Source organism: Morone saxatilis, unplaced genomic scaffold, assembly GCF_004916995.1.
Source record: "Morone saxatilis isolate NCDOM2014 unplaced genomic scaffold, NCSU_SB_2.0 Contig12, whole genome shotgun sequence".
NCBI classification, from domain to species: domain Eukaryota; kingdom Metazoa; phylum Chordata; class Actinopteri; family Moronidae; genus Morone; species Morone saxatilis.
Window position 1 is genome coordinate 22409888 of NW_023339674.1, and position 14893 is coordinate 22424780.

At 38.5% G+C, this 14893-nt stretch overlaps 1 protein-coding gene across 1 annotated transcript in view; it reads left to right on the plus strand.

The window, feature by feature from the left end:
• The window catches only part of oca2 (oculocutaneous albinism II), a 39407-nt gene extending 26661 nt beyond the window's left edge, over positions 1-12746 (plus strand). Inside the window, exons 20-23 of the mRNA XM_035653676.1 lie at positions 634-738; positions 2549-2642; positions 3346-3439; positions 11723-12746. Of these exons, the coding sequence (XP_035509569.1) occupies positions 634-738; positions 2549-2642; positions 3346-3439; positions 11723-11810 (381 nt within the window). The 3' untranslated portion in view covers positions 11811-12746. The remainder of the gene's footprint in view (positions 1-633; positions 739-2548; positions 2643-3345; positions 3440-11722) is intronic.
• Positions 12747-14893: the final 2147 nt, after the last annotated feature.

The window sequence follows — 14893 nt, forward strand, 5'->3', positions numbered from 1 at the left end:
TTTTGTTTACATCTGATTCCTGTCAGCAGTCAAAAGGGTCTGAGGTAATGTTCACCCATATTCTAGCCTGTGTGCTTCATGCAAGTGAGGTGTCTCTTAGCTGAGAATTGCACCAGTAATAGGTATGTCAGCTTGTGTTTAGACTGTGGGCCTCTATAAGTCTAATAATCACACATGACAGGTGGCGTGCTGTTCATGGTTTCTGACCTGCTCAGCCTACCAAACAATGGACAACATGCTGTGAGAGAATTGCAAGGCCTTTCTCTGTTGATACAAGTAGAAGACAGGTGAAAGGAGGAGAATTGCTCTCTTTATCCTGGCCTTGCATAACTAAGAGAAAACTCTCTTAGGGTTCAAACAACAACATGCTTGTCACATGTACAGAATTGGCCTGTGTGTGTACAGCAGAGCTCAGAGATAAAACTCAAAGACACCACCACCTGTGGTCATATCACACATTCAGACAGCTTCATCCTTTCAGGCTCTGCTCCCTGACGAAAGGTTCAGTGTCAAAGAGTGAACATAATTGATGTGTTTGATTTAAATCAGTGATGGGCTGAGGGGGGCTGTTTGTGCATCTGAGGGGCAATGGAAGTAACAGTTATCTGTCGCTCTTATTATCTCCCCTCTCAGGCGGTGCCAGAGGACCAGCGCTTGGCTATAGCCATTATTCTGGTGATGTGGGTCTCGGCCCTCGCATCTTCTCTCATTGACAACATTCCCTTCACTGCCACCATGGTAAGAGGCTGCAGCATGATGCTTTAATTTCACACTCCAGTATATCCTTGTGAAATCACACACACAAAGTCAGTGGAAAAAAGTTATAGTCATACATAAAGTAGTAAAGAACTAGTCCCAAATTTGTACGGATCCAAACATTGTAGGCTGAAGCTACAGCTTATCATTTTCATAGCACACAACCTATAACAAAAAGTAACAACTACGACAAATTCACCCCTGTAACAGAAGTACAATTATTTTTCATATATTAGTTTTGTTTCTCAAAGATGCATATTCGTCTCAAATCATATTGGCTTTCCCTCATTTTAAACAACTGTTGGATACTTTCAGGTAATATTTCTTGTCATAGTTCCAAACAGAAAGTAATGTATAGCTTGCGTATACAGTATATAATAAAGCTTGATTTAAGATAAACTAATTTTATATAGTATTGGGACTTAGACATTCTTGCCTATATGGTTTCAGCATAATTTATTACTTACAGTATTATCTACTCCTATCTGTATTATCTGTTAACAATTCTGATATCTTTGACAGCACTGAAATAAAGTCCAGCCAAGACAACAATATTTTCATACCCAAAGTGTAGGATCACTGGCCCAACAAGTGTTATTAGTTTCACGTAAGAAGAGCAGAGGAGACAATATTGATCCAAATGCTAATAATATACTCATTCATTTTAACATAAAGTTAGATTGTGAGTGTACTGGTACTGTATCTTACTTTCCATGCAGCTTTTATCTTAAATATAGGTAAGATCCTCTCAGACACTAATGAATTATGCAGCTACTTTCAGACCAACTGCCTCCTCACCACTTTTGTTGTCAGCTGTCTGTTTTGCTGAAATTTAAAAGGTTGTACAGAGATCAATGTTTCAGAGGGGCGGCAGTGTGCTCAATTAAAATGACAGTGAGAAAAAGAAAAGATGTTATCCCACTGAATGAGATCTTTCTTGTTAGAATTAAACTACCAGTGTATCCAGGAGTATCTCTGGTTGTTTTTCCATGTTTTCAGACTCACTTATGTATTGCAAGAGCATGTCCAGATTGTCACATTCGTCATTTTGAGAAATATGCTTATTCGCTTTCTTTCTGAGAGTGAGATGAGAAGATTGATAGCACTTAGCCAGACTTGAAACAGCAGGAAACAGCTAACCCAGTTCTGTTCCAAAGGTGGAAATATCAGCTAACAAGCAACTCTAAAACTCATCAATTAACATCTTATATCTTGTAACCTGAAGCCGTACAAAACTCTAAGTAGTTTTTGTTATCTAGCTATTTCCAGTCTTTCTCAGTTAGATACAAGAGATGTACCACAAGAAAGCATTTTTCTTTTCAAAATGTTGAACTTTAAGCACAAATGTTTCTATGGCAACCAACCAATGCAAACCATTTTATTTTTAGGATACAGTATTTTCTTTTTTATCGCTCCTGTAAATACAGGGTTGCTTTCCTAATCAGGGGGAAACATTTTAAATGATGTAAGACTATGTACAGTGTATGCATGTTTTGTTAGTATGTTTTGTGAAAGTAATATGTAGCCCAGTATTCGGTCATGCAACATGAGGCTAAAACAGCAGGAACCAATGGAACTATTCTGTACTACGATGCACATGAAAGCTCTAGGGTTGGGCTCACGCTGTTCTGCCATCATGGTGGGCTCAAATGTGGCTCATCACGTAATTGCATGTGAAACACATCATGTGCCACATCATAGATGGAGCCCCTGTGTATATGTAAATGTATTTTGGTTGCATGATTTGGAAAGTTTATATTTTCAGTAATCTCCAATATATCTCTACTCACAGATTCCAGTTCTCATTAATTTAAGTCAAGATGCAGATGTGAACCTGCCAATAAAACCTCTCATCTTTGCTTTGGCCATGGGAGCATGCCTTGGGGGTAAGCCTCTATTTCTAACCTCTTCATGTAATCAAGTGTAAAGTGAAGTATAAAATGGTGTATTAAACTGTTAGGTCCACCTTCCCTACAGTCACCAGGGACTTTATAGTTTGGAGTGTGGATCTTTATCATTGGCCCCTGGCAGAAGGAGACATCATATGCTCCAGGTGACAGCCACTTTGTACAGCTGTGTCAGTCCCCGGGGAGGTCAGGCTGTGCTTTTTTGTGAGAGCAGCTCAAGGCCCTCAAAGCTTGCCTTATTCATGCTCTGCCACACCCCAGTGGCCGGCCCTTCAGCACAGTGTGGCTCTGTTTGGGTGGGAAGGACACAAAGGGGGAGAGAGTCAGAGAGCTGTCACAGTGTTTCAGTTTAATCAACTGCACTGTGACAGGACCACATCGATCGGCACTATGATGTCGCCGCCCAGCTCCATCCCCACACTGACACCTTTTGAGATGTGAGCGGTATCGAACAGCAGGATGGATATGCACCCTGACTGTCAAAATGTTGCCCACAGTAGATTAGAAAACTAGAAAACTTAACACTAGCTGAAAATAATGCAAAAAAGGGGAACCTTGATGATGATTATTGATATAATTATAACAGTGGATAAATGTTGAATACTTGTCATGTGCTTCATGTGACATGAAAAATGAGACATAATAATAGTTTCCCTTAATGTTATTTTTTTTTTTTTTTTAGGAAATGGAACATTGATAGGAGCATCAGCCAACGTTGTATGTGCAGGCATTGCTGAACAACACGGTTATGGCTTTTCCTTCATGGAGTTCTTCAGGTAAGCCCTCTCTCCTTAAAGGCACGAAAAGTCATAATCACCATGTTTTAAAATCTTGCTCCCACAGTTTGTCTCCTGGGGTAATCAGTCAGACTGTACCATAGCCTATAAAGCCTAAAGGGCTGCTTACAGGTTAATGTCCATCATATGCTATGGCAGGAGATGCCAACAATGGCTATTGAGTTGCCTGAGAATATTTAAAGAAAAGTCTCACAATTCAGATCCTGAATAGTAGAGGTCCAGTTCATTGAAAGGTGCATCATGTGGCGGAAGCTGTTACTAGAATTGTGGATTGGACTGGTTTAGGTAAAGGTTACCAGCTGACCTTGCTAGGGTATATACAGGAGGTGTACCCTTCTGTAAGTAAAATAACTCCAGGAAACAACCTGGCAGATATATGTTAGTGTCATCTGGTCTGGGCAGTGATTTCAGTTTGTGCCCTCTCCAGTAAAGCCGTGAGGACAGAAATGTTTACTACAGTGAGAGTGGAGGTACTTAAACTGTAGTAAATTGTGCTCAATAGTCTCCACAACACTGACTCACGCAAAGGCATGAACATTTACACATATGTGTGACTTATTGAATTGATACAGAGGGCTTGATTTGAGAGCTCTCAGGTGGTTAAATAAAAAATGTGAATGGTGAAAAAGTATTATATCTGAAGCAGGATAGTAAGTAGGCTGCCAACCAAGCTGCCACCTGCTCACTAATAATTATCATTTCGATGACGTAACAGCCAGACATACTTTGTAATTTGCTTGTTGGAGAAGGGGAAGTGGTCAGTGATGTTGAAAGACGGATGAATATGAGTCTGATTAGGCTTAATATGCAATCGCCTGGAAATAGCATGTCATTTGATTTATGGTAGCACTAAGTGTACTGTATGTCATGATGAAAAGAGAGCCGAGACCATTCCTTGTGGGATTTTATATTTGAATATGTGACTTGACTGTCTGCAGGTGGGATTCACATGAAACACAGACATTATTTCACAGAAGTGAACAGTGTCTGTGACTGTGCCAACACTGTGTAGACTTTCATCACCAAATGTACTTCAAAGAATCTCATGATGCAATTCTAACCTTCCTTTACATATTACCTTTTTTGTGAGCTGTTTATATTGTTTCCTTTTTTTAAAGCCATGCTAGCAGTGTGGTTCAATGGATAGCAATCTCACTTTGTCAGTATCTGTCAGTCTGTCTAGCCACCATCAGGTCAATTTGTAAACTCTTTGAATAATCATTTGAAGTAATTTAATCAAGGAAAGATGCCAAACATTTGGTTCCAGCTTCTCAAATATGAGGATGTGTTGCTTGATGGCTGTGGGGAAATTGTGATTGTGTAATATTTTAAAGACTAAAGCATGTATTGAAAAAATCAGATCAAGGTGAATTGGTAATTAATATAATTGTAAGCTCCATCCAGAATTACAGTAGTGTTGCATTCTCACTTCAATTTAGTTAAGTGATTTCAGTTGACCAGAATATGATATGGTCTCCTTGTATTAAATCAATAAAAGACATATTACTGCCTTTACTGTGCTTTGTATTGCATACAACATTAAGGTATGATGTCAGTCCTTATCAACCCACAAAACACAACACGCTCCCTCCGCTCCACTCACTCAAACCTCCTCCACATACCCAGAACCAGACTCAGGACCATGGGAGATAGGCCTTTGTGCTGCCGCCCCACGTCTGTGGAATGCCCTCCCCTGACACCATTGAAGGGCACCCACAATCACTGACTGTTTTTAAAAAGGATCTTAAGGGACATTTCTTTTAGGCAAAGCTTTTGGTCCCTTTTAGATGTTTTATTTTTTTTATTCTTTTATCTCCTTTTGTCTTATTTTCTTAAAAAAAACTGCTTTTTGTTTCTAACTGTAAGCACTGTCTGACCTGAAAAGGGCATTATCAAACTAAAATGTATTATATACTATTATTATTATTCAGTTTTCTGTGATTGGTTGCTCAGACTTTTCAACTGGCTCCATTACAATTGTGTTAATCTATATTAAAGTGGGGTTGTGTTGGTAAAATAAGCAACAGCAGACCCTTGGTGTTGTAAAGAAACCAATGAACTTCAGTCAGTTCCTTCTTACTTTGCTTCAAAGTTCCAGTAAAAATGCAAAATGTCATCTCACTTATATTACTGTATGTTGACAAATCAGCTATTGCTCTGAAAAGACTTCTCAGGATTCTCCATATGCATGGGGTTTCATTGAAATGGAAAAGGACAATTGCAGCCTGTCGGCTCTACTTCTCTCACATACTGTAGCTGTGTTTACAGTTATTGGATAGAAGCATTGTTCTCAGCTGAGGCTACGCCTGTAATTGGCTGTCTGTGGCAAGGGTCACAGCTGTTCAGAAAGACAGGTAACGGGGAGAGAAGTCTGTCTGTGACTTCAGGCAGCTGGGACTGACTAGTGCTGTATCAGGTGGTTACATTCAGGGCTCAGATGACCCCACAGGGACGTGGATGACTGTTTGATAGACCATCACAAAGGAAACTGAGTGGCTCTGAATAGTTCTGCAGTTAGTTGGTATGGTCCCTGTTGCTTCCTTCATGTTTCTATGCCCTCATCACCCTCCTCTCCTCTAACCATTAACCTGGGGAGCATGACAAAATAACCTCCTCTATATGTAATGTATGGTACATAGTCCAGCTCCACTGGGGGGTATGAGTAATTGCTCACATGCTCAGAGTGAAACATAGCTGCTGTTACAGTTTAAAACCTTTTAAGATATTTTGACAGCGCTGCAATGGCCGCAACGTCAACTAATCTTAATCCTTGGGGACCAATGTGCCCTACAGAATACATCCACTAAAAGTACTTGTTTTTATCACTGACAGGCTCAGATTGTTGTTTAAAAACATTAAGGAAGGTAATTTTGCTCTCAGTCATGGAGGACTTAAAAACAATTGCAAATCACCTAAGGCCTCTGATCAAAAATTTAATAACCACACCAAACCACTTCTCAGTTTTTGATTTTTACTGCAGTAGAACTGCTTGTTCGACATTCACTGTGCACTGACCACCAGACACAGTAAACAAACAGGCTCCAAATCAAATGACATTAAACAATGTGAGCTGAGTTAGAAAGGGAGGACATTCATTCAGTTTCTTCTCACTGTGTGCTGCCTCCCTCTGCACCACATGACAGAATTAATAAACCCATTCATACAGTTCTCTACATCTGCAAAGGAGACATGTGCTGGTAACAATGGTACTCTGCAGTAGAGACTGCAGGTGTGCTATCTTAATTTGCAAAAAATCTAACATGCACTGTAATCAAGGACAAAAGATTACATAACAACAGAAAAAAGTCCTTAATTACTTATACTTAACAGAGAATAGTTATTTTACATTCACATTTGAGCATGTTGCAAGTCATACTGCTTATTAAATAGCATTGGTCAAGCACTGGCATAAAGAGCAGTGCTGTCCTGTGTCAAGCATACAGCCGCCACAGTCAGAAGAGACCGTCCATCAGGTTCATCTTAAGAAAGTCTTTGAAAGTCTGATTGCATCAGGAGTTTCAAACAGCTTCCATCATATGCAATTAAATCAATGTGTGATATCACAAGGTACAATGGGAATTTTTAGACAAGGTGAACCTTGTTCCACTCTATGCTGTATTGTGGCAAGTTTTTAATTTGCCCTCTGTCCCCTGCTGTGCCTGTGATGTTGAAAGGAGTATTGCTCAGCAAAAAGAGATTCACTCATGTGGAGGTGACCTCAGCTTGTCTGATTATGAACAGTTTAGAGATTCCTCATTCCATCCATCTTAAGTGGACATTCATCCCACAAAGATAACAATCAGTGGTCTTGTGTTAATGAGCTACTTCAAGGCTTTGACCTTGTAAAGCCTAATCTCCCATTTTTACATTTATGTATTTAGAGTATAATTTATATACTGATATATACTACACTGTTAAAAACAAGTACCATAGGCTCAGTAGCACAGTATTGAGTGAACTACATTCTTCCACTACATATCAATATATACACCACTGAGCTGCTTTGACTCACCATCTACACTGCTGACTGTTCCATTGTTATCCATCTGTAGACTGTTTTATAGCATTGATTCTTTAACCTGTGGGTGAATGGTATACTTTTAGGGGTCTGAAGTTTTCTTTTCAGTAGCACCACTTAGCATAATGTCTAATAATCAGTCTGTGTGCAACAAAAGAAAACAGCTTCTCACACAATTGGAATACAATTTGTAATTTTTCTAAGCAAAACAAATTCAATTGAAAGCTTGACAGATCTAGCAATAGTCACTTAGTGAACAAAACCAAACAAGACCAAATGTATTCTTCAGACCGTTTCAAATGATTGTATTGCAATACCCCTTATTAACATATTAAGATTTGTGTTTGATACCAGCATTTTGTTAGCAATTAATATTACTACTACTACAAAAGAAATTGGCAGGCTGTGGGAAGGAGTGTGGAGGTGGAGAAAAACGGTTTTGAAAGTAAAGAGGAGGTTTGAATTGAATCCGTTATGGTAAAGGGAGTTGTTTTAAGAGTGGGAGGAAGTGTTTGAATGAAAAGTTTCTCTTGAAGACTACAGGCATCATGGATGTGAGGTGAGGGCGACAGAATAGAGTTGCCAATGCTATCAGATTTGTTACAGTTCAGTTTGAAAAAGTTGGCTTGTATCCATGATTTAGTTTCAGTTTGGGAAGTTGGTCAGGTTGGAGTGAGTTGGAGAGATGATAGAGTTAGTGGATATGTAGAGCTGGACATCGTCAGCATAAAAGTGGAGACCATGATGGCAGATGAGATTGCTGAGTGGGAGTGTGTAGAGGAGGAACAGGAGAGGGACCTTGGGACAGAGCTTCAAATAAATCAATAAAATCACTGTTAATCTCTTTTGCATTTAAATAGTTTGAAATTCCATCAGTGTGTTCTTATGACTAGAATTACTGTGAATATGAGTGTTGCTACCAAATATTAACAGGATGTTAAAGGCATTTTTTCTCTGAAACATTTCAGTATGTCCCAGTGATGAGATTTTGTAATGGAAGGGACAGACCTCTAAAATTACAGGAAGTGAGTGAAGTTAAAGATAAATATTAAAATCATGGCAAACCTTCGTTTAGCCAGCTTCTATTTCCCTACTATTTTTGTTTTGTGAGGTTTCCCTAATTTTTCACCCCTATTAAACCTTTGATGTGTAAATAAAAGTAATAATCACCCTGACCTTTTATAACTCAGTTCAGTTGGCTACTCAGAAAGTTTGAGTCTGTTACAATTTAAATGCACCACCACGCCATAGTGAAATCATTATTAATGAGCCTAAGTGCTTGACTAGCCTCATTAATCCTTAGTTCAAGTACTAATTTGACATTTCCACATGCATATTAAATGGAAACTGCATAATTTTATTAAACCGAATTAAGAAATAGTTGTAGCAATAAAGAGTAATACATTGACACATTATGATAGGAAATGCACACACCTATACAACCTTTATTCTTTCATTTAAGGTCATCTGGACTTCTTGTGGGGTTTTCTCAGCTTCCTCAGTGCAGACGATTCAATATATAGGACATTTTGAAAGGTCATCTTAAAATTGGGCTTTGAAATGGCTTCTGATTTAGAGGATCTTATGTAAGAGAGAGAATAGATGCATAAGACCAATAGCTCTTTCCAAATGGAAAAGGAAACACAAAATGTACTTTTGAGGCTTTAGCATGTAATTGTTATTCACTTATATCTTTGTATAACAAAGGGCAACAATGATTACTAGTTAATTAGGGCAATGCATTACGCTCTGAAGCTCTCTTTTTTCTGCAAGATATGAAGTCGTCCAAACATTAAACTTTGCTGCCAAAAAAATCTCAAATGAGGATTTCAGGTAATACAGCCTTAATTGGCCACTTTTCTTTAATTAATGTTCAAAATGTTCCTACATTTAATGTCAGTAACTCTGACACACTCGATCAGACCTGAAGCTTCGTACACACATTCTCTGGGAAAGCTCTATAATTTCCCCAGAGAATGACTTGACTATATTCACCTAACATGGAGAATATAAGCATCATGAAATAAACTACACAGATTTTTCAGCAAGTGAATGGGCACCATAAATACCAAAAACCTGTTTGTTAATTTTTCTGCCTTTAGTAGATAGGGCAGGTGAATACTGGCAGTTCCTAAAAGTCAGATTCACAGTGGTAAAAATAGATTTCTTGTCTTAATAACTATTCCCAACATGCTTAATTACAGACTTCCATAAAAAGCAAGTTCATATTTGTAGGTTAAAAAATAAAACAAAGTCATAGGCACCTATGAGTCAGTTCCCAACAAAGTGAACATGAGTGCTAACTGAACCAGAAATACAAACAGCAAAGAGACATGTAACCTTTTGCATCTCTCTATAATTCAAGCTTGTGCAGTTAACCTTGCCATTTCACATAATTGTCTGTGAGGCCCTGTCTGACCTGAGTGTGAGCCACCGTAGCTATTGCAATGAATAGCTAGTTTTTCACTCTAAAAAAGGTATCTCTGCTGGTAAAACTACCTTTAGACCAAATAAAATCTAATGTTGTTTTTGTTTATTGCTGTTCAGTGGTTAAACAAACAGCCCATTAACCTGTTGTTATCATGCTTAACTTTTTTCTGGTTTATTTGGTCCTGACTGCAATATTGAGTCTATCAGACTCAGCCTCACATCTCACACTGCACCATCACACTAGTGCACAACATCTGCTCTAAATGATATTTTAATGATATGGGTTTTTTCAGTAGGGGTACTACAGTTTTAATTACATCTTTCCTGTGTTAAGACAAATTGCTGTCGCACTAAATAAACATGTAGTTTCATTTCTTATTTTGCCCTCCAAAACTGATCTGTGTCACAGACTGGGGGCAAACAGATCTCTGGCCCTCAGAGCAGCCATGTGTCCATATAGGACATGGTAGACATCCAAATGACAAACCATCTGTAGTTCTGGAGTCATCTAAGGACACACTGCAAATGTATGATACTATTGTGGAATGAAATACTGGTAAAGCAGTCTGACCTGTAGTCTACTCAATACAGTTTTACATGGTTGCTGCGAACAGTGATCATTGCTCTTGCGTCATAAGGCTAAGTAAATTGCAGTCATTACAATGAGAACAGCTCTGGCCTTTGCAAATGCCAGACAATATCACAATTTCCTAAGGCATCACAACAAGTCTTTCACAGGTGCCCAACTTTGGACTATTCATTTGTTTGTGTTCACTTGAAGACTTTTTAGATTCTTTCCTCAAGCATGATGTGATTTCATTTGGCAAATAATATGCAAGCCCGTTTTAACATCTCATTGGGCCTATCTTGGAGACAAACCTTTACCTGTAGGCTCAAGTGTCCTTTGACAAACATTGAATTTGTGGTAACTCCAGTAGGGCCGTGCAGCTCTGACCTACAAATGGGCAAAACAACTTTAATAGGTAAGGGAAGGTAAAGAGAAGCCAACTTAAAATTTGAGGAAAAATACAAAAGAACGTTTAAAAGTTCACATATATCATGGTCTTAATGGTACCGTGATTGCGTTTGTCTGAATTTTATGGCATCCCAGATGACATTAAACTGGAGTATAATGAGGAGGGACACAAAATAGCTGTAGAGCGAAGCTGTGGTGTCACGTGACATAGTGAAGCACCCACCACCTTATTTATTCATGAATAAGATGCTTCAGGCAGTCATCTCCATTTGTCTGCTGTAGAGACAAATGGAGCCAAATATGTCTGCAATTACACATTTTTGGACTGTTGAGAGGTTTGATGCCTTTTCTGACAATTGTACTGTACATGGTATGAGACTGAGGTACAGCAGGTACATCAATCCACTCTTTATATTGTTTATACTGTATGTATTTCTTTTGCTATGTGCAGGCAAAAGCCTGCATAGCATTATCATCCAACAATGACATTGACTTTGACAATATTAAAAGCAGATCATCACTGTGGATGAGCTAAATCTGCCTTTTTCCAAGTGTCTGCATAAAAAGGTTTAATATACTTTATGGGAATGAAAGGAACAAAACACCATATATCAAAATATAAACAAGACATTCTAGCAACTCTGTGACTGTAATCCTCATTACAAACCACAACACATTGAATTAATGAGAGATAGATATCTTAAATATATCCTACATTGTATAGTGGCAATTTTAGAGCTTGTCACACTTGTGCCTCTTTATTAATTATTTGCACCATTGTTGGTTTTTCAGTAAGCCTTTTCATGCTATTAATCTGTTGTTTCCTTGCTTCTTACAGGTTAGGATTCCCCATGATGATAATGACGTGTATGATCGGCATGTGCTACCTGCTGGCCACCCACATTGGACTGGGATGGAACATGTAATCCACAACAGCTGTACAGAGCCAAAGAGACTGCGTTCAGCTCACTGTAATGTGATACGTAACCTGATCGACTGGTCAGATCACAGACACTATATGAAGCACAGCAGCCATATTTTGGAAATTGTTGATTAAAGTGCAGACAAGCAGGGAGCTTTGACCAAATGTTGAATCTAACATCCAACAACATGGTGCAGTAGTTCTTGGTGACTGGTCCACTGTCACCCTGTTGACTTTTACCAACTTTGTCAAAAACTTTTTTTGTCCTCAGCAAAGAGTCAATCCAAGGGAAGGAACTGTGTCTTTACCTATGAAGAACAATTAAATGGTCCCTCTCCATAATGCTGTACATGGTGCTACTGCCCTGAATGGGTGTAACTGGTGTATGTGATTGCAGCTATGGCCTCTGATGTCAGACTGTTTGTTCTTTTAGAAATCTATGTGGTCTGTTTACAAAAAGACTTCTCTAGACATGTATCACACTGATTTGCTTTTAGAGACATTTAGGACACTGATCAATTTGTTTTAGGCACACATTTCACCCATGGTTTACCAAACTTATGTTGATATTTTAAAGGAACCACAATACCCAGTGAAAGGGATTTTATAACGGTTAATGTCTAATATTTTTGTCAGCTGCCCAAATCTCAACGGCTCGTGAATGAATCTGAAAAACAAACACAGCATCAGTTAAATGGGAGAATAGCAGAATGATTAAATAAAACAGATGTAGGCTGTTATCTAAACTTTGTATAGTATATATTGTACTGTGTACACAATGATCTCATGTAAACTCAATGATTTAGTTCAGTTAACCATATTTAATGTAGAAAATGTTTAATCATGTAAATGCTCTTTCACCTTCTTACCTTGTCCAGTTGACACGATCATCTGTATTTATTATTCAGCCTGACAACTTCATTATCTTTAATTGTTTAGACTTTCAGAACATTTAAACAGATCATGAACAATAAAGGTTGTGATGTTTCTGGTTTTCATTTGGCTCACTGTGAGTTTGTTTTTCTTTGTAAATGTTTGGTATCCCTTTGCATAAGACCATTTATAAAGGGTTTATAAGTTGTAATGTAGTTGTGGCTTCATTATTGGTTTATAAATGCTTTATAGATAGACGGAGAAAAGAATCACTTTTAATTGCCAGGTTGAGAAAAACCTCTCCAGTCCTTTTTTAAGTCTTAGGAGCATGTTCACATGGCCTATTATGTACATTTAAAGTGGCTACAATCGATATTTTTATCAAATAACAATGAGAAAGAGGTCACTCGTAGTAATTTCTGTTCACTCTCACCACCCTCATAGTTTCGTTTTTGTCTGCAGCAGGCAGCTGTTTTCATCAAAAAAACTTAAAAACCCACTCTACCCCATCTGCTCAGCACAAACAGCAGACAGACACAGTTAGGGACTAGCTGGTTAACATATTGGAGTAATAAGGAGTGTGAGAGTCAGATATATGCTTCAGGAGTTGGTGAAGACCAAAAACAGAGCTAAAACAAGAGTAAATACTGGACTCATCAGGTGGACAGAAAGACGACTCTATTGAATGATAATGTTGCTCTGTGGGAATAAGCAACTGGTTGCTAACAAGTTCACTGTTTCACCTTAAAATGTGATGATATGTCAGTGTTGTGTGGTAATGGCAACCCCCAAAAGAGGTGGTGTATATAGAAAAGAAAGCAGATCAAACACAAAAACCTGTGGTAACCCAGTGGAAAGAGTAATAAAAGGTTATTGATAAGTGGATTGTGGTCCAGATGCTCTGCAGCTTTTTTCCAAAAAGTCAAAGGTCAAATGGTTCATTGGTGGGTCTTACTGTTAAACTGAAGAGCAAAAAAGCTAAAGCAAGTGTTGTGCTTGAACTAGGGGCACTTTTCACATCCTGGCAAATCAAGGGTCTCTTATTAATGGCCTAAAACTTTATTAATAATTCATAAGGCCATTAATAACAATTTATAAATTGTTTATTATTATTATTGTTTATAATTTATTTACTCTGTACCAATAGTTTGGGGTTTTGGTAAATCATTTTCTCAGGGCGTGAGTTTGGTTTCTACCCCTTGTGATAAGGGAAAAATCCGCTGTACTTTCCTGACAGGATCGTAATTGCCCTGTCCACCCACACCTTCCCAATCATGCTCTGGGAGTTCTCAATATCCTAAATATGTTGAAAATCACTAGATGTAAAGTAGAGGACGCAGAGGTCAGCAGACACTCAACAAAAATAAATGACAAAACTATCATAGAATAACTCTCATGGATGGTGCAGCGACAGAGTGGATTTCTCCTTTCATGTGAACAGCTTTCTGGTACTTCACAGTGTTTTCTCTGAAGTTGCACTGTTGTTCTCCTGCCACATGCACAACTCTGCTCTTAGTGTGTTTATAGGCAGCTACTGAGAGTAAAACTGACTTTCATGTTCACTTTAATGAGTCAGGCTTCAGGCCAGCTAAAAAACAACTACACAGATCGATGTATGTAGGACTGTAGGACTCCCAGGGGATCAGGACAGCTTGAAGTGTGGAACACCCCTGTTTGTTACAGTCATTGGGAATCTGTTTGTGTTGTCCACTTTGTTGCCATTACAGAGGCGCGTTCTGGATCACAGCATTAATTAGTAGCTAATTAATTAAAGACACTTCCGGCCTCAGGGAGCTCTACGTGGTTATACATCATTAATGTGTTTAGTGTGTTCCAGGAGTTAAGAGTAATTTATGGCTGGAGGCTCAACCCCTACTTTTTGTTCTAGTACACTACAATAAGCTGCAACTCAGATACCATACATTCAAAAAACAACAGAATTTGGACATTTTTCCTACTGGATAAAATATACTCTACATTTTGACCAATTACTGAAGGTTTTTCCTTAGATGTAATGGTTAAATATAAGCAATTACAATCTAATACAAGTATAGACTTTTTAGATTATGTCTATCACCCAAAATGACACTGTTTGGCCTGAGAGCACATTGGTCATTTACAGAACGGACACTTGGGACCAGTGTGTAGGATTTTGTGGCATCTAACAGTGTAGTTGCTAATTGTCTGACACCCTCGCCTCACCCTACCGTTCCA